The sequence below is a fragment of the Crinia signifera genome, chromosome 6 (genome assembly GCF_055691185.1).
Source record: "Crinia signifera chromosome 6, ASM5569118v1, whole genome shotgun sequence".
NCBI lineage: Eukaryota > Metazoa > Chordata > Amphibia > Anura > Myobatrachidae > Crinia > Crinia signifera.
The window spans coordinates 224,813,704-224,836,609 of NC_139222.1; the positions used below are offsets into that span (position 1 = coordinate 224,813,704).

Sequence of the window (22,906 nt, forward strand, 5' to 3'; positions counted from 1 at the left end):
ATCTCCAACACACACAGGACCACGCACTGGAGCTGATGTCAAACACCTGCGATTTGGCCACTTTTCACCCGATTTCTCGGTCAGATCTGTCTGTAATGGGTGAAAGTGGCCCACTAGTGTATGGCCAGCATAAGAATGAAAGGATTCAGTATTGAATCCCGGCGGTCGGGATCCCGGCGTTCAGAATCCCGACGCCGGAATCCCGACAGCCGAAATGCCGACAAGGGGGGGGGGACGTGGATCGCCCCCCCCCCCCCCCTTGCGGGCCCGGTGCCTCGCTACGCTCGGCACACTAATTTATTCTCCCTCCAGGGGTGTCGTGGACACCCACGGAGGGAGAATGTGTCGGTATTTCGGCGGTCAGGATTCCGGCGTCGGGATTCTGAACGCCGGGATCCCGACCGCAGGGATTGTAACTGCATCCCGAATGAAAAACTGGTGATATGCAAGGGTAAACAAAGGGCCCTGTGCTCCCAAATGGCAGAAAACAGACAAAATCTGACAGACTAATTAGTCAAATCAGTTCACCAAATAGTTGCCTGATTGGAATGAATCTTTAATCATGAGGCCAGTTTAAAAGTTTGTTATTCCAACCAACTACTGGACTCTGTGAAACAAAAAATATGGCAATGTACAGTATAACAGCAAATGATAATCTGCCATTTACTTGCAAATGCCAGGTAAAAGGGGGGAAAAAAAACCTGTCGTTTCGACAAGATCGTGAAATCTACAGAATTTAATCAACTTTTCTGAATGACCGGTTTCTGGCGTTTGCTGTGTAGTCTGCCTTAAAGGGATATCAACAATGTTTTACTAAGAAATGCTGGAATACACCGAACAAACAAGTATAAATACAAATTTATACTTTGCCAAAAGCTTTCCCTAATAAAAAATGCAGTCATCCATTGTTTTCACACAATGTTGAAATACAGTATTCTGTAATGCAAGTAAAGTTTTGTATAACATTCCCTCCAAGACAATATAAGAACAGTCTATAAAAGAGATGGCCAGAGACATAGTATTGCACATCATAAACCACTTTTCCCAATAGTGTTAGATATAATTGTGATACATAGACATATTAAGACGAGTATATTTAAAAATAAAGGAGCATGGTTATTTTTATGAGCAGACATACAAAAGGAGAGAGTGATGGTTAGTGTTAGTGAGCAATCATACAAATTCTTTCAAGATCCAAAATGTCTGAAATGCTAATAACGGATACCAGGAGGAAAGCAATACGGAACGCTGGATTTCACATTTACTGTTACCTGGTGCCATAAAACAATGGCAAATCTGACTTGAGATTGTCCAAAGCCAATCGACAGACTGAATGTATAAGTCTGCTCCAAGGATTGTCCCCATTAGCAGGACTGTTCTAGAGCAGCATTTTAAGGTGTGTGGTGGACACAAGTTTCCTCATAATGTGGGACAAATATAATCATCACATCTGTAGGTTTTAAGGGGCAGACTCTACTACTGTGATATTTATAACCAGTCAATACACACATTTGCCTGCCACTAATCATGATCACATACCAATTGTGTATATATTTGAATCTCTCTGCAATTTGATTACTTTCTATACACCCACCTGCAACTTTTATTACTTTGTTTTAGTAACCTAGTTTAACTATGTGTCTTTCACCAAAGCCTCTGTATAATTCAGAGTAGTCTATTTCTGCTGCACTGGGATCAGAAACAAACTGCTTTGTTTGTACAACAAAATCCAGTGAGCAAAACACAAGTTGTGCTTAACCCAGTGGTTCCCAAACTGTGTGCCGTGGCTCCCTGGGGTGCCTCAGGACACTTGCAGGGGTGCCCTGGGTTGGTGGTCCAGGACCAACTAAATATATTAATGGTTAATTATTTATGAGAAAAAACAGTGCTGGTGGCAGCCAATCATAAAATGTGTACAAACAGAAGCAAACCCTGCCATTATCCACAGAACTGACACGAAGAATCGCATATAAACACAATGTAATAAAAAAAAATTGGCCTGGGGGTGCAGTGAAAAAATTCTGATACTTTAGGGGTGCCTTGATTAAAAAAAGATTGGGAACCCCTGGCTTAACCCAAGACAACCAAACTCATCTAAGCTGCATACATTATATATAGGTATTTGGAGGGAGTAAAGGCCCATACATACTGGGTGATTTTGAGTGGAGACGCTCAAAACACCAAGTTTGAGCGGCTTTCAGCTTTCAGCTCAAAGCCGCCCAGTGTGTACGGCCTGGCCGTGATGCGTGCTCCTGGGAAAGCCGTTCATCTGCATGTATTACCAGCAGATGAGCAACTTTTTGGACTACTTTGAATAGGGCTGCACTAGCCGTCCGCCCTACCCCCCCTCAATAACAATCGACGGGCGGGGGGAAAGCTGCTCAGTGTGTATACACTGAGCGGCTTTCCCCCCAGTGATGACAGCATTCATTGCTTTCCATACAAGCTGTGCAAAAGCTTGCAGATGAGCAACAAAAACTAATAGATTCAAATATTATAAAAAGGCAGATGAACTATCCTACTAGTGCAGGCAGTAATAAAAAATGTAACAGAACAAATCACTCCAAAAAAAAAAAAAAAAAAAACACATCCTGCTCCAATGTTACAGTTGGTTTACTCATATAGGGAATCTCTGCACGGTGCACTTTGCACTATGATATTTAAAAGAATGACAGACTAAGTCAAGTCCAAAATCAGTGTCTCTTATTCAAAGACATTAGTATTATTGCAAAAACAAATGTTTTTGTTATATTTAGATGCCAAGACATTTTTTACACCAAAAAGGTGTAAAATGGAAAGGTTGTGTAGTGGTGCGCTTATACATGTCACAGCTAGGAGATGGTATTCTGACAGAGGTACAAGCTTCCGACACTCAGTTTAATATAAAACCTAGTAACACATCATTATAATACAACAAACATGTAGAACCTGCACCTTGGGAGCTTAAACCTGGGAACTCCCTCAAATAGTATCTGCTACCCAAATAAAGCTAAATGACTGAAACAATGTATTATTAACACAGGTATGGATAGAAGTAATGGATATATTTTAATATAAAAGTTTCTTTTTTTAAATTTAGGTGTGGCTAAAGTTAATATTCTGTTTAAACTTATGAGGGCCAATCTCTTTGCCACATGGTAAGGATCGTTGCAAATTAATAGAGGATGTGATAAGCATGTAGGGAAATATTGCTTACCTAAGCCCACATCTCAGAGATGTGTGCAAAAACAAGTGATATTGCCATACCATATAGGCCATATTGGGTTAGACCCTTGTGCGCCCCCTAAAAGTTTAATGCCAGAATATTAGCATATACCTATACATTTACATATTTTGTCAATATTTGGGTGTTGAATCCAAAGTTTTTTAAAATGACATTAGTAACACCATGTTCGTGAATGAGGATCCATTAGAAAATAAAATGAAACAGATATCACTTATACTGCAATGACTGTGTAAAACCTATAATATATCACATACTATGAAGCGGAGTACACACTGAGTCGATAAAGGCCCATAAAGATGTTCCGGGCGAATAGCGATGACATATCGGTTATATTGTTTAGTGTGTATGTCCGACATGCTGCATAGCAGGAGCAATAGGTCTCATCTTCATTACATCATCAATGTGTACCGAGGATCCGATATGTCTCTTCGGACTGACATATCGGCTAGGGACACACTGCCCCAGTGTGTATACCCAGCCTAAAAAAAAAAATAGCTGAAAGTATCCTGTGGAACAGAAAGGAGACATGTGCATGTGCTTTCCTCGCCCAGTAAAAAGTGCCTGCCACCATTTGAATTAAAAGACACAAAAAACAAACTAAACAGAAATGCTACTAACACTTTGGAAATGCACGACTGTCAGTGGAGCCAATCGTGAGAACAGAGCACGGAGTGATTGTACAGATAATAGTGCATACACATCCTAAAGATTTTGTTACTTTCACTCTGGCAGCTTGTCCATCATTGCTCCTGTAGCTGGCCGCAGTTACATACAGTATACTGGTCTGATTAGTCTAGCAGATTGGATCGCACATTGGGAGCGTTGCCTTCATTCCAACACAGATGTTAAACCATCTCAGACACAAAAATAATCTCAGACAGGCATTTGGTCCTCTGCAGAACTGAATCTATTGGTACCAAAGAGCTCAGTCCACACTCAAGTTAAATGTATGCCTGGCAGAAGCATTTGCACTTTTATCAATGAAAAGGGAAAATAAAAAGTGCATCGATCATTTAAAAAAATGTATACTCGAAAACTTTGTGTACCAAGTAAAAGTTCTGTTACAAAGGTTTATTGCATTAAACTTTTTTTTCCTTAAATATGACCCATGTAGTTGAAAAAAAAATGCATTTAGTATCCTCCAGAAACCAAATGCACGTATCTGTGTTTTCATTTTAATACTGACAAGAGAAAGGCCGGTCTGTGTATTTCTCGGCATTGAAGTCCATGTGCTGTTCCCTGTGATTACTCGGGTCATACTTATTCGTAGTGGTTTTCAATGTTAAGACAAACACTGCGCCCTTTTGCTTGCTAAGAGTGGTTTAATTACTTTTAAGTTTTCGATGCAGGGCTATTTTTTTCACCATCTTTGTAATCCTTCATTAGTGATGCGAATACCTAAAAAGACACAAACAGAATTCAGACAAGAAACAATACACTCATAAGAGACCATCATAATATCTGCAGGCAGTTCTAGAACAAAGACTGAGGGGGGTATTCAATGTTGTTATGATGACTCCGAAATGTCGTTATTCTGTACTTACGTTTGCATCGACAGGTGCTCTTATGATCACCTGACTTGTGGCCCGCCTATTCAAAGTGTCACTCTTGCGTAATCACTCGTGTCGTTATTCTGCCAATGAAGCGATACCAAAATGTTGCCATTTCTACTTCGCGCCACGTCGTAAATATATCATTTTTTCTAAATGTCTGGTGACATTATTGGTCCAATGTGTATAACTAGCAGTGAAGGACTATTATAAAGCATATTTTAAAATATATTACATTTAAAAAACCCAACAGCTACTTGATCGGACATTTATTCTGCATCGGATTAGTGTCCAAGCACTGTATTGGATTAGATCAGGGGTAGCCAACTCCAGTCCCCGAGAGCTACCAACCGTTAACGTTTTCCAGGTCTCCTCACAGAATCACAAGTGAAGTAATTAGCTCCACCTGTGGAGCTTTTAAAATGTGTTAGTCAGTAATGAGTGCATCTGCGAAGTGAGCTGGAAACCGTGAACTGTGGGTAGCTTTTGAGGACTGGAGTTGGCTACCACTGCATTAGATCTTAATTTCTTGTCTGCCTGGATTGTCATTCATTTTGAAGTTATAAGGAGGTGTGTATGACATCAAGCCAATTAAATCACTGTAAGGAGAGGAGTGTCCCAATGGTGGGTGAGGCAGTGACTTGTCCAATTGTGTGATTATGCTAGTGAGCACATTTATATATGATTGGGACACTTATGTTAGGAGCAAAAGGATGGCAAGTGGGAATGTAGTAGAAACAGGAGGGTTTCTGACAATAAAAACTAATAATGCCTCTACCAAACTTCTGCAGTAATACTGCTGGTCTAAGAAGAGACACTAAATAGATCAAATAATTCATATATCGTGTCAACTTTGCTGAGGCTATTAGTACCAGGCGGTTTCAGCACAAAGGCATGTCAGCTTCAGGGAATCCAATGTTTACCCAAACACAATTTCTAATGCTAAAGAATAGAAAAACAAAACCCATCAGTATTTAGTTATTTAAAAGGGTCTGTACATTAATCATCCACTGCAGACTGTGGCCTAACCCTAATCATATAACTCAACTTAACCAATTTTCTGTTTGCGCATGGCACAAACTATTCAGAGAATGTGTCAGTTGGCTTACCACAGTATAGGATGTCTGGGTCTTTAATTAGTAAAAGCTATTTAGAAACATAACGGACTATACAATATTGTACCGCAGGGACGCGCATCGCAGGCACAACATAAACACGGTGCGATTAGAACTGCATGCGATGCGTTTTGAACTAAAAAGTTCAAAACACATGCAATAATCACAACGTCTATGGGCACCTTAAGGCGGAAAGTAAAATATTTACAATGAAATCAATAAAACACCAGGTGCTTTCACTGACTTGTGTCCACTTCTTATTACTGTTTTGCATCTGAATAGCAGCTATGCAGGTGAAGAGCTTCTCCGATGGGATGCCATCAGGCAGTTTGGTCAGGAACTGTGCTATGTGAATAAAGTCCATCTGTAATAGGATCTCTTCATAGAGGCGCAGGATTCCTAGAGCCGTCCTAAACAGAAACTCTTCTCCGTCCCTGCAGAACACATCCCATACTCGACAGGCAAGATCAAGTGGCAGTGATTTGCTGTACAGGGTGAATATCCTGTTGGCAGGAAACTTAAGTTCATTTCTTGATATATATGCAAATTACACTAAAACACTAACAAGTGACAGTTGTCAGCAGCCAAAAAGGGAGCTGGACCAATCTGGAAACCACCTCATGCTGCATACACACTGAGCCTTTTTTCACCAGTTTTAACAATTTTCTCTGTGTGGACAACTTTCCATAGCAGGAAGCTATGGAAAGCCGTCCACTCTGTCGCTCATCTGCTGGTAGTACCAGCAGATGAGCGTCCAGCCATCGATGATACGGGAGCGCAAACCAGAACCCACCTCTCATTGCTGCCCCGATCACACAGTGCGGCTTTCGAGCTGAAAGCAGCTCAAATGAGTAAACTGAGCTTAGCTCAAAATCGGCCAGTGTGTATGGACCTGTATACTTACTTTACTATAGACACAAATGCTGAACCATGAGGCTACTGACCCATTCCAGAGTAATGTTGGGAGCTGATAAAGTAATAGTTTCTGTATTAGGACACAGAGAAGGGTGGCGTTAAACATACCAGTCTATCAGGTAGAGGTCTGGTGTAAGACTATAGGAATTGAAGTGCAGGAAGAGCTTGGGGAGATTCTCTTCAAAGAATACTTCAAAAGCTGCAAAATATTTCAGCATCTAGAAAGGAAATCCGGATTAATGAAAAAAGAATAGAGACATCATAGAGTCCAGTACGAAGGCATTAATGTGTCTCCACCATGACTTACACTTCTATAATCTAACTTTCAATAACTAGAACAATGTGGTTCATATTACGAAACAAAACCAAATACAAAAAGCTAAAAGTAAAGAATACATGACTACTCTTCACTGCCATATTACTTTATAAGGCACTGTAGGTTTTACAACCACATGAGTGCCTAGTTTAATTGGATTCATGAACCTCCCAGTCTAGTCATTATTGCCTGCATTTTGTATTTCGTATTTAAGAAAGTGCATGTTCCTTGTGGATTTCTTAAATCTAGAACTAAAAATATAGGCTATATTGCAGTGATGGCTAACCTTGACACTCCAGTTGTTATTGAACTACACATCCCAGCATGCCCTGCTACAGTTTTACTATTTGGCCATGCTAAAACTGATGCAGGGCATGCTGGGATGTGTAGTTCAACAACAGCTAGAGTGTCAAGGTTAGCCATCACTGCTATATAGGATCAGTGACATTTAAAAGATGCGTCCCTATACAATGTGGCTCTGGGTGCACCAAATAACCCCTCTTGGTGTGCCAGAGTCTTTGTGTGGCAAGTGTCCTTTTATAAAAATGTGCATCTTAGTCACACACCTAAAAACAGAACTACTGTAGCATACACACATCATTGGGGCTTGCAGTACTTATACATCTGTGTGACCAAGTCACAAATAGTCTAATAGTCACAAATAGTCTAAAACCAAAGTGGTCTAAAAAAGTCATGTTCATTCATACAGTATTCCAACACAAAAAGCGATACATTGAACACTAACACTATCTTCTATTACGTGCCATGGCGAGGAGTGGTTCCACCAACTCCAATAAAACACTACACGTTATAAAATAAATGCTGCAACTGTAGGAAATGTAGTGTCTGACAATCAAAGACTCTAATATGTAAATAATTTGTTTATAAAGTTATGCTTTTAGTGTAAGAGAATTGTGATCTTTGCTTGAAAGATAGTCAGGTCTACTTGCATATATATATCTAGAATACTGTGCAGACAGAATGTAAGCAGGAAGTAACTCTGCTTGGTAAAGGATTTCCAACATTTGACTTTTCTATGAGTACAATTCACAATAAAAACATTATCCGTTACGGAATACATTTTCCTCAGTGTCGGGTGACTGTTGTGTTAAGCCATCCTCTGCATTTTACTTGGTCCACATAAAAAGATCTTTATTGACGCTGCCAACTCAGGAAGCGAAAAGGCCCACTATGAAGAATGGCTCGGAGTCAGTACCACAACACAGAGATATTAGGATGGCGTACCATGCTGTGATCTACCCGGAAAAAGGCCAGCTGGCAAGGCTTGTTCAAAAGATTTGCAAATGCTATGAATGCATCAGCTTCTTCTAAATTGAGAATGAGCACTGCTGCAATGAAGGACATCCCTTGGACCTACACAGGAGTAGAGAGAGTCGGAAGAACAGAAGTGGATTATTATACAATGGCTATATTCATGCAGACACAGGGTTACAGCTGTTGACTGATTATGTAATGGCTTGAAACCGATATAAGCTATGGCTAGACTCTATAAACAGAGGGCACATCACTTTAACTTGGCTAATGCACTCCGGAATATGACCTGTAAAATGATAATCGATCTCCAACGGGGAATTTGTGCTGAAACTAACTTATTAAAGTCTACATATCTGCAGGAGAGCATTAAAATGTAAAATCCTGATGTCTTCATCGAATACTGACAGAAGCCGCCTTTGCAATGAATTTAGTTTCCATTGTAGGTATGAGGTCTGTAATTGGAGACTACGGTGCCAAGTCATATTTCAAAAAGAAATTAGCTGCTCCAGCAACTGTGCTTTACACAGAAAATGTACATAGATCTCTAGTAACAATCGTCTGATTCCACTGGGAACTTAGAACCTCAGCTCCAGAAATTTTGTTTTGAAATTATATTTCAGTGGCCATTTTTTGGCCTGTCAGTGACATCCTTTAATAATGTTCAGTGGGTATATGCTAAAAATAGTTAACCACCAACTCCCCCCGTCGTCTGCGCTGCATGCTCAATGTTGACTATATCGCCAATGAGGCGTGCTATCTGTGGGGGGAGCTGAAATCACTGAATGATACCATTTAGAGTGTATGCTTTATATTATCTGTCCAGCAACTGAATCAAATAGTGTACATTGGGCTATACTCCAGTCTTTCTATGGTTTAGCTACTACCCTATTTATGTGATCTTTCTCCACACACCATGGAAGAAAACACTTTTCTGCTGCACTCCTCCATTAATAATAATAATAATAATAATAATAAAAAAGATGCTCAACTTACGTAGCCAACATCTGGTCTGTAGCATGTGTAAGCCCCCAGCACGCTGTGCAGCAAGTCATGATAGGGTCCCCCCTGCAACCGATTAAGAGTAGTTTGTCAATCTGCTTTCTTTCAACTAAACCTTAAGGCAGACCTCTGTAGCAATACTAAACTATTAGAAATAAATCGGAGAAGAAATATACTTTATACATAAGAAATTATTCTGAATACACACATATGCAGAGAGGTTTTCTACCTCTTTATCAGGGTGGGTGCATATGTGTAAGAAGAAATGGTTCAGCTCTTCAGTACTGTGCGCTACTTGGACTTGTTACAATCAGCATATACAGCAAATCACCAGAGTAGTAAGAGACTGTACAATACAGGGCTAAGCAGAGAAAATACTGTAAATGCAACCATATAGGATTCCAGGAATGTCCAAACTATGGCCCTCCAGCTGTTGTGAAACTACAAGTCCCATCATGCCTTGCCATAGTTTTGCTATTAGGCAATGCTAAACCTATGGCACAGCATGCTGGGATGTGTAGTTTCACAACAGCTGGAGGGCCACAGTTTGGGCATGCATGATTTAAACAAACAAATACAAAATATACAAAGATTGACAATTTCTTGTTTGAAAAAAGTGAAGTATTTCACTAGAGAGATTCAGTGTTCATAGATTTTGAACAATTTTCACAAATCTAGATGGATCGGAATGTTAAGATGTTCATGTCATTCAGTGTGTATGCACCATGTTGCTGACTATGCGTATTCCCGCTTCCATTTTTTTGGGTGTTGTCAGCGATATCCTCTGCCCTGCATGGAGATGGCCGCCATCAATTCCTGCATCGCCAATCTGTATATGCATTTGTCCATGCTAGGTCCTATCACCCTCGATGTTGTTGGATACACACATCGATTAGTACCCAGCTTCACTTTTTTCCCCATCTGGCCTACGCATTACACTGTGGAACGTTTTCCTAGCTCGCCTGTTATATTGTGAGGATGGAAGAAGGGGGAAGGTACCCTCGAAACATCAAGTTCAAGCTATTAATTGTTGGACCAAACCCCACAATACTGCCACCTGATAGAGACGTACAGGTTTGTTTATGATCTAGCGGATCTGGAATATGTTATTGTCAGTGTAGTCACTTTCCTGCTGAAAACATGTGATGCAGCACTCTATACAAAATGTGTCCCTACTTGGTAATGGAACGTAGCGTCTCATAACTAAGGCACTTGAATATTGAATGCCGTTTTTTTTTATTATAAAGGAATAAACATAATTTAAGATTTGCTGCTTTAGAGATCATGCTAATCATATTTTCTGTAACAGTACAGAAAAAAACTTCACTAGAGCATAGAACAGCAGGTAAAAGATTATGCTAGGGGACCTATTCACCATCGCTAGAGAAGTAGCAGTGATACCTATCAGAGATAACTGCGGTTGCGTGACCTGAGGACCCTATTCCCATAGGAGTTAGCGTCGGTTCTTGAAAACTCTTTCGATTGGGCCCCTAATAATGAATGAGCCATTAGAAAAAAAAATGTGAGGCTTTCATTTACCCACGTGATAAGGCCTAATAGTGTTTATTAATTGATAAAAAAAAAGTGAAATAGCAACTTCAATGTAATTGGTAGATCAAAATTAAAAGGAAAGAAAATAGATTTTTTGTTTGAGGTTATAGAGGCGAATTATACTCACCGATAATTCCTTTTTCTTCCTAGAGATCCCATGGCAGTCATAACACTGGGATGTTCCCTTCCCCCAATAGATCAGACAGGATTTTTTTTCCTCTGGGACCGCCCACCTTGGGTATAATAGACCCCTCCTCCTTCCCTGTGTCTTTTGAGTGTCTCCGTAATCACGGTCCCTAGAAAAAAACACATCATAGAACACAAGGGAGGGAAACCAGTGGCTGCCATGGGCTCTCTAGGAAGAAAAAGGAATTATCAGAGAGTATAATTCGCCTCTTTCTTCTACAATCCCCATGGCAGCCATAACACTGGGACATACCCAAGTAAACACATGGGAGGGCTAAATACTGCATGTAAAATATTTATTACTGAAAAGACAGTCAACCATACAGTGCCTCCTGTAGAACATGCTTCCCAAAGTGGGCAAGAGAAACATCAAGAGCATAATGATATGAAAAGGTATGGTCTGAAGACCAAGTTGCCGCTCTGCAAATCTCCGTCACGAAGCCTTCGCCTTATTAGCCCAGGAAGTGGAAACTGCCGAGTAGAATGTGCCTGTACAACAGGGGGCTCCATCTGGTCTTCTTGATTGTAAAAATCATATCCCTGATCCAACGAGATATCGTCTGTTTTACAGGTGCATTCCCTTTTCTTATTCCTTCCGGAATCACAAACAGGTGCTTAGTAGATCTAAAGCTTTTAGTTTTTTACAGATATATAGCTATCGCTCTGACAAGATCTAACGTATGCCATGCTACTTGTTCTTCATTCAGTGGCTCAGGATAGAAATTGGGCAAGCTTATCTCCTGATTAAGATGAAAAGCAGGTACTTTGGGTACGAAATCTGGGTGCGTTCTTAGTACCACCCACCTTGTCAGTCGAAATACAGGAAAAATCTCCTACAAACTGTCCGCAATTAATGAATTTATTCCAAGTTTTGTAGTAAGCTAAAGAGGAAACATCCTTCCTAGCTTTCAGCATCTCTAATACTTGTGGAGACAAATTATAACGCCTCAGAGTCTGCCGTTCAATTTCCATGCCTTTAGACACAATGTTGCTGGGTCTGGATGGAGCACCGACCCTTATTTAACAGGTCTGTTCTGCTTGGGAGTGTCCAAGGTTCTTGTACTGACATTCGAGAACCAATATGGTAGTATCACCACCACTTGTACTTGGTCTTCTTTTACTTTTTTCAGTACTTTGTTTATCATAGGAAAGAGGGGAGATATGTATCCCAGATTGAAGTTCCATTGTACTGAAAACTTGTCCAATGCCAACGCTTCAGGATAAGATTTTGAGAAGTTGTTCACCTTTCTGTTGGAATAACTGCCCATCAAGTCCACTTCTTGTATCCCAAATTGATTTTCTATCTCTAGAAACACTTCTTCTTTCAGTTCCCATTCTCCTGGGGATACTTTCTTGCGACTCAAAAAGTCTGCTACTACATTCTTCTTGCCCAGTATGTACACAGCTGAAATGGATCTCCGATTTCTTTCTGCCCGGGTCATTATGTCTTCTGACAACTTCAACAATTTCTTGCTTCTGGTACCCCCTTGGGGATTTATGTGGGATACCACTGTCACATTGTCCGACATGATCCTTAGATGTGATTTGTGATTTTTTCTTCTCAGAAGGCATATTGCTTCCCAAACCGCTTATAATTCTCTAACATTTGACGAGTTCTGTGCTTCTTCCGAGACCACGTCCCTTGGACTGACACACCATCGACATGTGCACCCCAACCTGTCGGACTGACATCTGTGGTTAGTACTAGAAAGACCGTGTTTTTGAGGTAGGAACTTCTGACTCCTAAATCGTGTGTCCACCATTCGAACGATTTTCTTACCTGGTGATTTAGAGATATTAATTGATGATCGCTGTATCCTCTTCTTAACAGAGGAAGCAAATACCATTACAGTTTCCTCATATTCCATTGCGCCCAGGGTATGATTCTGATACAGGAGGATATCATACCTACTAGCTGAACAGCTAGAATTAGGGGAAACTTTCTTCTTTGAAAGATCAACCTTGCTAGATCTTGTATCCTTAGGCATCTTACTGGTGGAAAGGGCAATTGGATACTTCTGGGTGTCTATCAACACTCCTAAGAACTGAATTCTTTGTGTCGGACATAGTTGACTGTTTTCCTCCTTTATGATCCAACCTTGTCTTTGTAAGATCTTCATAGTCAGGTCGACACTCTCCTTTGCTTCTTCCAAAGTTTCCCCCGATATCAGCAGATCGTCCAAGTAAAGCCAGATTTACACTGTTTCCTTAGTTCTGCAATTAATGTAATCAATACTTTTGTAAACACTCTTGGTGATGTCTTCAGACCAAAGGGTAGACATGTGAACTGGAAATGCTGATCCGCCACTGTAAACCTTAGGAATCGTCTGTGTCTCAGATTTATCGGTATATGGTAGTACGCATCTCTGATATCTATAGATGCCAGATAATCTACTCTTATCCCAGCCACTATGGAACTCAGACTTTCCATCCTGAATTTTATTCGCTTAATGAAGTGGTTCAAGTCTCTTAAGTCTAAGATGGTTCTGAACTCTTCATTGGTCTTTTTTTTTTAACCAGAAATAGATTTGAGTAGAAGCCTGTTCTGTGTTGATCTTCTGGTATCAATTCTATAGCTTTTACCTCTAGAAGCTGTTCTATCTTCAGAAAGAGTGCCTGCTTCTCTTCCGGCTCTTTTGGTACCCTTGACTTCAAGAATCAACTCTGGCTGGGAAATCTTGCGAATTCAATGCAGTAACCTTGATGTACAATGTTCAGTACCCATTTGTCTTTTACCAAATTCTCCCATTTCTCTGCAAATTGAAGAAGTCTGGCCCCAACTTCTATCCCTTGAATTTTCCACAAAAGATCTGCCGAAAGGACTGACGCAAGTTGTTAGGGTTCCCCTTCCTATAATAAGGTCTACCTGGACAGTAACTCTTGGCCTCTTTATATGATTGTTTAGTCGATACCGGATATGGGAATCGATTCCTTCTGTCTTGTGGTAAACGCACTGATTTCCCACCAGATATTTTCTGTATCAGCATATCCAGTTTTGAACCAAACAGAAATTTGTCTTCAAAGGGTAAAGTTGTTAACTTATTCTTAGAGTTGGCGGTTGCACTCCAAGGTTTAAAGCCACAAAGCTCTTCTCACCATTACTCCTGCTGCCATCGATTTAGATGCAAAGGAAACCGTGTCAAGCAAGGCCTCACAGAGATAATCAATAGATTTTTGCACAATCTCTAAACTCCTCAGTAAATACTGTTTGGAAATTCTTTCCTTCATATCAGTATGCAGATTAGAAGCCCAAAGCCTTAGAGCCCTAGAGAATGAGGCTACCGCCACACTTGACTTAAGTGAACCAGCTGAGGCAGAATGTACGGTACCTTAAGCAAGGAATTTGCAATTTTCGGTACTCTTTACCTAGAACGGCGCCCATCGCGACCATCGAATGCACTAAAAAACGGGTGCGATGCGATGCCCGCGATTTCCCATAGGGACCAATGTTAAAAGTCAGATTGGACGCGATTTTAGTGTTCAATGGACGCGATTTTAGTGTTCAATGCCCGCGATTTTTCCATAGGAAACAATGTTAAATGGACCACAGAGCCCTAATAGTCCCCCTGAAGTCTGAAATGGCCCCCACAATTTTTAACGGCACCCCACGATCAACGTCAACCCGAAGCGTGGCGAGCGCAGCGAGCCCGCGAGGGGCGGCGGTACGCATCCTCCGACCTTTTCATACCCCCACTATCCACGTTGGCGTGGAGTTGAGAATAGAATAGTGTGGCGAGCGCAGCGAGCCACCGAGCCCGAAGCGTGGCGAGCGCAGCGAGTCCCGCGAGGGGACGCGGATACCTTCACAGGTAAACGCGTCCCCTCGCGAGCTTCACAGGTGTCCGCGTCGCCACGGACACCTGTGAAGCCCGCGAGGGGACGCGTATAACTGTGAAGGTGTCCGCTCGCCACGCTTCGGGCTCGGTGGCTCGCTGCGCTCGCCACACTATTCTATTCTCAACTCCACGCCGACGTGGATAGTGGGGGTATGAAAAGGTCGGAGGACGCGTACCGCCGCCCCTCGCGGGCTCGCTGCGCTCGCCACGCTTCGGGTTCACGTTGATCATGGGGTGGCGTTAAAAATTGTGGGGGCCATTTAAGACTTCAGGGGGACTATTAGGGCTCTGTGGCCCATTTAACATTGTTTCCTATGTAAAAATCGCGGGCATTGAGGCATTTAACACTAAAATCGCGTCCAATCTGACTTTTAACATTGATCCCTATGGGAAAATCGCGGGCATCGCGTCGCACCCGTTTTTAATGTACCCGCGATGCCCGCGATTTTTTACCCCGACGCCCGCGATTCTAATCGCGGGCGCCGTTCTAGGTAAAGAGTACCCAATTTTCCTATCCATGGCATCCTTAAAGGCTGCTGCATCTTCCACTGGTATAGTAGATCTGGAAGTAAGTCTGGCCACCGCTGTATCAACTTTGGGTATCGAATAGCAACCTAAAAATTCATCCTCTCTATAAGGATACATCTTCTCCACTCTGCTCCCCAAAGTTAATCTTTTATCTACATTGGACCACTCCTTCCCAATCATTTCCCTCACCACCTTGTGGACCGGAAAAGTTCTTCCTTTTCTAGATCTGTCCTCAAACAGCGGATCAGTCTCCTCAGAAGTAGCTGGCACTTCCTTATAATTCATTGCCTTATAAATATTTTTATGCATGCTTTCCACCAATTACAAGTTAAAGGATCTAACATCCTCTAACTCTCCTGCTTCATCCGTTTTTCTAAGCATTCCAGATCTTCTTAGAGCCCTCTTTCTGACTGAACTTTCACATAAAGGTCTCTTTTGAGCGAATACAAATGACTTATCACATGACATGCAGGTAGATTCAATAAACTTTTTCTTTGAAGTTCTCTTTTAATGAACCGGTGAAGTAGGCACACTATAAGAGACAGAACTGCACTAAGTATCTAATCTAAAAAACAAACATCTAATGCCCAAAACCAAAGGGCTTACCTCACAGGGGCATTATCCGGCTTGTAGGGAGAATGCACCTCCATGCTGGTATTCGATCAGCTGCACACCACCAAACTTTGCTGAATGAATCTCCTCTCAGCTTGCTGGGTTTAAAACCCATGCTTTAACTGTTATATTGCCGCCAGGTCACTTTCAGGATGGCGGAGTGGAACCAAAAGTCTCCCAAGGGTTTCCGTGGGGAAACATTTGTGCGCGCCGGGCGGAAATGCGCGATCACGCCACACTTCCGCCCAGCGGCGCCAGGTGTGCACAAATGTTCTGCCTTACTCTCTCCAGCGTGCAGCCACGGCTTTTCAGCCTGTGATGCCGCTGCTACTCCAAATCTCCTCCCAGGGGCGCCACCCCATTCAGCTCCTTGCTGACCAGAGGTAACCCTGCTTAAAAAAAAAACAACAATCCTACTCTGTCCTTTCTAAATGGAGACAGTAAAAAAAGACACACGGAAGAAGGAGGAGGGGTCTATTATACCCAAGGTGAGGGGTCCATTAGAAAAAAATCCTGTCGGATCTATTGGGGGAAGGGAACATCCCAGTGTTATGGCTGCCATGGGGATCGTAGAAGAAATTTACAGATTATATAGTTCACCAAACTAAAAAAAAATATGTTCCAATGATTGATTTTCTTTACCTTCTGAAAGATATATAGTGATGGGAATGTTCGGGATATGTCTAGTTTTATTAGCTCTAGACTGGCTTCTCTGTCAGCAACCGATACCCCTGCATCTAAATAAACATAGAAAAACAGACACCTCAAGGTAATCCATAGATGTAGTCAATGCAGATTATTAACAGCTAAATAAATGAATTCCTACAAGTCTCTGCGCCAAGGCAAAGTGAACGAAAACAGAATGGATTGTGCTGTAGCTCAAATAAACATTAACTGTAACACATGTCACCGCTGGAGGTCACAATGATTACAGACTGGCACATTTTCAACAAACCAATATACAAGCAAAAGCATTCTGGTTTGAAAATAGCCTTAAGTAGCAGAGCTCTACGGGAAGACATGAGGTTGTGATATACCATATTTATTACATGTGTATATGTACATCATTCTCTCTAATTACTGTATACAAGAGCATTGCATTAAATAGAAGTAATGTGCAAGACCCATAATGTGACCACAACGACCACATGCACCCAATATCACGATGATCACACCCTGAATTTCAGAGTATCAGTGTATTACATGCATTCCATGTATGATCAACATAAACCCGGGTCACACAGTAATCATATGAATGATGGCCAGAGAAAATCCTTTGCAGAACCGAATACAATATTGGAATCAACCAGTAGTAGGAAGACCAATCGCCCACTGTTAGCAGTACATGGGACTCAGGTAAATTCAGACTCTATGACTAGACTGGATGGGTAACTTCAAATTATCTATTTAGTGGAAGTGAGAAGTGAATAAGAGCCACAACTTAATCTACCATCATTTACTCCTGCTATTCTGTCTATAGAAGATTGGGTAGTGCACAACTGCAGCCCTCCAGTGCTGGAACCTGCCATGCACACTGTTGTGGAGGTCATCTCAGGCAACATTAGGATCCAAGGGACGGGACACTGACCAAGTGCTCAACTAGGAGGACAATCTACTTAAACTGTGCCAACACCAGCAAAACACTGACTTGACTACATTGAACCTTACGGTAATCTACACCCAACCATTTTCTGTCTTTTCCCCCTTCAGTCCATTCTTTGCATTTTGCGATAATTCCGCCTCGGCTGTCTCCTTCTGCTATATGCTCCATCGACTCCCTGTCCCTCTACAAATTGAATTCAATAGTCCTCAACCACCCATCCCCTTCATACATCTCCAGCCTCATTCCCACTCACAACATTCCTGCTCTACTCCATCAGAAAGTCACCCAGCCTTCAACGTTCCGCCTCAGCACTGTCCAACTGTGCCCCTACACCTCCCTTATTTATTACAGCCCTCTAGAATGTATGGTATTGTAATCGGGGCCCCTCTGAGCATCAATATATTATTATGTGATCTGCAGATTTTAATGACATATATATTTAAAGACCCTTTAACTTTGTATTGTTGCTCTGTTCTTACACTGTGTACATGACTACAGAACCCTTTTGAAACCTTACAATTAAACAATAAGGACTTAATAAAAAAGGTTTACCTTCCGTATCATTTTCTGAGCTAGTCTCACTGAAACTTTTCCAACGCTCCTTAGCTCTAGATAGGAAGATGTCATAAAGTTCTGGAAATGTAAAACCGGTATCAGTGAAAATAGGAATAACCACTGAAACATTTGTACCCACACCCGAACACCACAGAGATATAAGGCATATAGATCATTAAATGGGTTTGCTCACCAGGTGTGATGTTTAGTTCATTCCCTATAGCCAGGCTCCACACTTTGCCACGTACACTGGGTGGTAAGCCTTGCCACCAGAGGTCACGAACTCTTCTCGTACTTCTCCTGGGAAGAATACATATTGAATACTTAATACCCACTAACCTGAATTCCATCTAATACAGGTAAAGCAGATAGTAAAATAGTCTGAACATTTATCTTCTGAGCATTATATATGAAAATCTCATCATCGCATTACTGCTATCAGTCCCATAATTATGATATAAACATTTATTTTGTATAAAGAACAATAGAATGTGCAATAGAACTTGCAGGAAGCAATTGTGTAGGTCTTCTGTACAAATCATTGGAACCGGGCACACATCCAGTGAAAGTTTTGCTTACATACAAATCCCTGTTGCTGCTCATTTCTCACCCAGTAACACCCATTTAGCCATCACAGCAAATCTATTCCATGTGTACAAGATTGAATCGCTGATAAGTTCCTAACGGGGTGTATGCTTCTCCGAAATGTTATGTGCAGTTTGCTAAAAACTGTGAGATGTGGCCACATTGCGTGTGACTCAGAATAAGATTGTAAGCTCCTCCGAGTAGAGCCCTCTTCCCTATTGTTGTCAAAGCCCACTTCTCTTCACATGTGACTGACCGCTCTCCTTTACTCCAACACTCAGTGACCATCTGCATACTCATCTCCATCATTGGCCTCAAGCCTCTAGTTGTATGTTGATTGAGTCCTCACTACTTATATCCAAGCTGTAATGTGTATTGATCTGTGGCGCTCTTTATTTGTACTGTATTTTTGTTATTTATTTAATGTTATGCCAAGTTTTGTCTCCCTGTATTGTTCCTTTGTACGGCGCTGCGAAACACTTGTGGCGCCTTATAAATAAAATTATAATAATAATAATAATAAGGCAAAATATCTATAAAGAAGCCATACTATCTGCCAACCTTTATATACTGAAACAGCAATGAGTTTAATGCTATACACACCAATTAGCCATAACATTAAAACCACTGTCCAGTGTAATATGGATTTACTCCGGCACCAATAATAGGGGTGGGATATATTAACCCTTTGAGTGCCAAGTGAATTTGTCAAAATAGGTGTGACAAATGCCAAGCAAACATTTTGATTCATCACAATGACCTGTAATGTTTGCCTTATATAGGATATCTTTTTTTTTTTAATACATATTTTTCGTTGAATTTATAGAACAAATGTGAGCGACGCTGGCATTTTTAGCAGCTATTTTGAACATCTCACAGATGTTGGCACTCAAAGGGTTAAGCATGAAGTCAGTTCAAGGTGATGTGTTGGAAACACGAAAAATGGGAAAGTGAAAGGATCTAAGAGACTGACAAGGGCCAAACTGTGAGGATTAGGCAAACTGGATCAGTGCATCTCCAAATGACAGGACCTGTGGGCTGTTTCCAGTAGGGTCTAGTACCTGCCACAATAAATCAGGAATGACAATGGTGAACCACCAAAAGGGTCATAAGCCTCCTTGATGTGTGTGGGGAAGCCAGGCTAACCTGTCTGATCTGGTCCCAAACATAGGCTACAGTGGCACAAATTGCTAAAAGGAGTTCATGCTGGCATTTGGGGGTATTTAGTTTTTGGGGGGGCTATCCGGGAAAAAAAACAAAAAAGGACTTTCCTATTTAATTGAAGCCGCTTTTGAGGATTTCTCTGGTTGATGCAGTTTCCCTTTTGTAAAAAGTAGAAACTGCATTGGTGGAAAATTGTCAAAAACAGCCACTTGACTAAAAACACATGGATTGGAAATCCATGTTTTCCTACTGTGCCGATTTTACTACCAGTCAAAAAATGGGCACTAATTGAATACCCCCCCATGGCAGAAAGCCGTCAGAAAACACACAGCCACACAGCTTGCTGTGTATGAGTATTCAAAACATCAGAAGCAAAAAAACAAAAAACGTGTTTTTCCCCGATGTGTTTAAGTGGGCTATCCGAATAGATTGCCTAATAAAAGACTTGTTTTGCTGTGGAAACGCAGTGAAAACTGGGCCAATCAGATAGCCCCATGCTAACCTATTAGCCACAATTGCGGGTAATAGGATATCCGCCCATAGTGTTGGCCGTCCAATACATGGCATCCACTTACGAGAAAATGTAAGTTCTCGGTTTAAAAATCTCCAGCACTTTACAAACATTAGACTTTATAAGCTGCCAAGATACTTTCCAAATAGGTTATACCACAGCCTTTCCCTCACCTTCCCTGCCAGCATCCTCTGTAAATACTTACATGGCATCCCAGTTTGGCAGGATTTCAGTGTTCCAGACCACCATGGCGCTTGCAATATTTTCCTCTTGCTTGAATCTCGCCTTCATTAATTTCTTCCGCCTCTGGGCCTCTTTTAGCTCTGTAAAAATGCAAAAGTATAGGGTCTGTTTCCTCACTGGTATCACTCATTTTTCCTATATGAACAGGTATTTGTCTAAAGCGTTTAGAAGAACATTCTGCCTATGAAACAGTGATGCCCAATAGATCAGGAATGCAGAACCAGCATTAACTAGGACGATAAGTAACAATGTATATGGCTTCAGCATTTATGGTAGAACACCGATGTGACACCCTATACAGTTTCCATATTGGGTTCCTCCTGCTGTTTGGGAATATGCGTGCCAATATACAGAAAGGAACAGCATTTTTAGGATACTTAAACTGAATGTGTATCTTCACAATAACTGAGCTACTTGGTACTGGGGGGTCATTATGTGAACATACGAGTCAAATCCAACATCTACAGTACTTTTATTAATAGTTACAATTTATGAGTAACAACAGTTTATATTTTATAGTTTATACAACATTCTATAGTCAAATAACTATCCACACAAATCTTTCTTGATGGTATGTTTACACTTATTTTTTGTTGTTTTCTGCCTCTAGATACAATTTGAGCCATACCTTGCTGTTCCTTTACATCCATATTCATACCCCGTTTAAACTCTTAAAATCCTCTTTGTGTAATCTCTATCTACAAGAGACTTTCCTTTCTATAGCATTACTCCAGGCGTGCCCATCCCTACAGTGGTCTGGATCATTATTGATCTGTTTATTTTATTACGCTGCTCACATTAGTTTATTAATCAACATTAAAAGGCAGCCAGCATACTCATGGTGACCTATTGATTCCCATCTTGAGGGCTACTCAAGCTGAATTAATCACACAGGAGAAACAAGGAGGTGATCAGTCAGACGGAGAAGGGGGGAAATAAAATTGGAATCCTGTAAGTTTTATTTAAAGAGGCAGTTACAGAGCTGATGAATTCATTTTGTGCTAGTAAACAAAGTAAACCCCTAAAAAGTAAGATTCGCAGAGAGGTTAAAACTCTACAAAGCAGATATGGACATGACCAAAGTAAAATAGATTGTATGTTCAGAACACAGAGCAAATCTTACGTGGATGCTTAGAACAGAGGCCTCCTTGCAGAAACCTATGCACGTCTCCAGTCAAAGACATAAAACACTGGGGCAGGGTATACCAGACAAGGACAGAGAATAGACGTGAGCGTTCTGCAAATGACATTATTTCCTATAACTAGACAGTCCCGGTGACAGCTCGGTGACGGAAGACTTTGCTCTCCGTGTATGTGGGGCAGGTCATGCTCAAACAGGAGATAAAGAGACTCTTAATCAGAATAAGTATCTTCGTTAAGTAACTATGCCTCAGAGCGGTACACTGAATAGGAAGGTCAATGAATATTTACAAATGATGATTTATTCCCCTCTTTGCTGTTCCCCGTCATTACTTATATTATATGAACGCCATCTGCCAGATGCATTACTGCTGGGTAAGGATGATAAACTGGATTGAATAAGAACTTGCTCCCAGCAGTGATTTCTCTATGAAGACCCACACGGGGTTTAAGGGATTTATATCCGTTCCAATGCAATCTTCATCTGTGTGCTGTAAACAGACTTCCAACCAATGACTCTTTTTTTTTTTCCCTTTTATTTCTTTTTAGATGTAATTTTATGCTGGCGCCATGGTGTTTAGAGAGCAGCATTCAAATCCATCTCAATAAACGTGTCCTGCCCTGATGATACAGCAGAAAGATGGCTGCTGGCACAAGAACAATAATTCTACTATTTAGTGAGCGATTGCTGAATGGTGAACTCACACGGTCTTACAGACAGACTGAAGAATCTGGTTTTAACTATTTTAATATGCAGCATCTATTTTTGAGGAAATGCACCAAGGTAAACAGGAAACCCACGTGTCAACATGGCATCTGCTACATGTGTCCTCATATCTTTGCTGCAGTTGTGCCAAATAGCCCCCCTCGGCATGCTAGGTCTCATGAGAAAGATTTGCATAGACGTTCCCTGTATTTAAAGAACCAGAACCGGACTCCATTAGTCAGTACAACAATGCCACAGTCTGGGGACACGCTTAGATCAGTCTCTGTGCA

General features: G+C 41.3%; 1 protein-coding gene across 2 annotated transcripts in view; it reads right to left on the reverse strand.

The window, feature by feature from the left end:
* Nucleotides 1–294: 294 nt before the first annotated feature.
* Nucleotides 295–22,906, reverse strand: part of TBC1D12 (TBC1 domain family member 12) — a 74,067-nt gene continuing 51,455 nt past the window's right edge. For both annotated transcript variants that reach the window (XM_083149014.1, XM_083149013.1), the window contains 9 exons: nt 20,733–20,850; nt 18,461–18,567; nt 18,265–18,345; nt 16,752–16,846; nt 9,391–9,462; nt 8,368–8,496; nt 6,915–7,024; nt 6,136–6,394; nt 295–4,624 (listed from right to left, as the gene is read on the reverse strand). In XM_083149014.1, the coding sequence (XP_083005140.1) occupies nt 4,559–4,624; nt 6,136–6,394; nt 6,915–7,024; nt 8,368–8,496; nt 9,391–9,462; nt 16,752–16,846; nt 18,265–18,345; nt 18,461–18,567; nt 20,733–20,850 (1,037 nt within the window). In that variant the 3' untranslated portion in view covers nt 295–4,558. The remainder of the gene's footprint in view (nt 4,625–6,135; nt 6,395–6,914; nt 7,025–8,367; nt 8,497–9,390; nt 9,463–16,751; nt 16,847–18,264; nt 18,346–18,460; nt 18,568–20,732; nt 20,851–22,906) is intronic.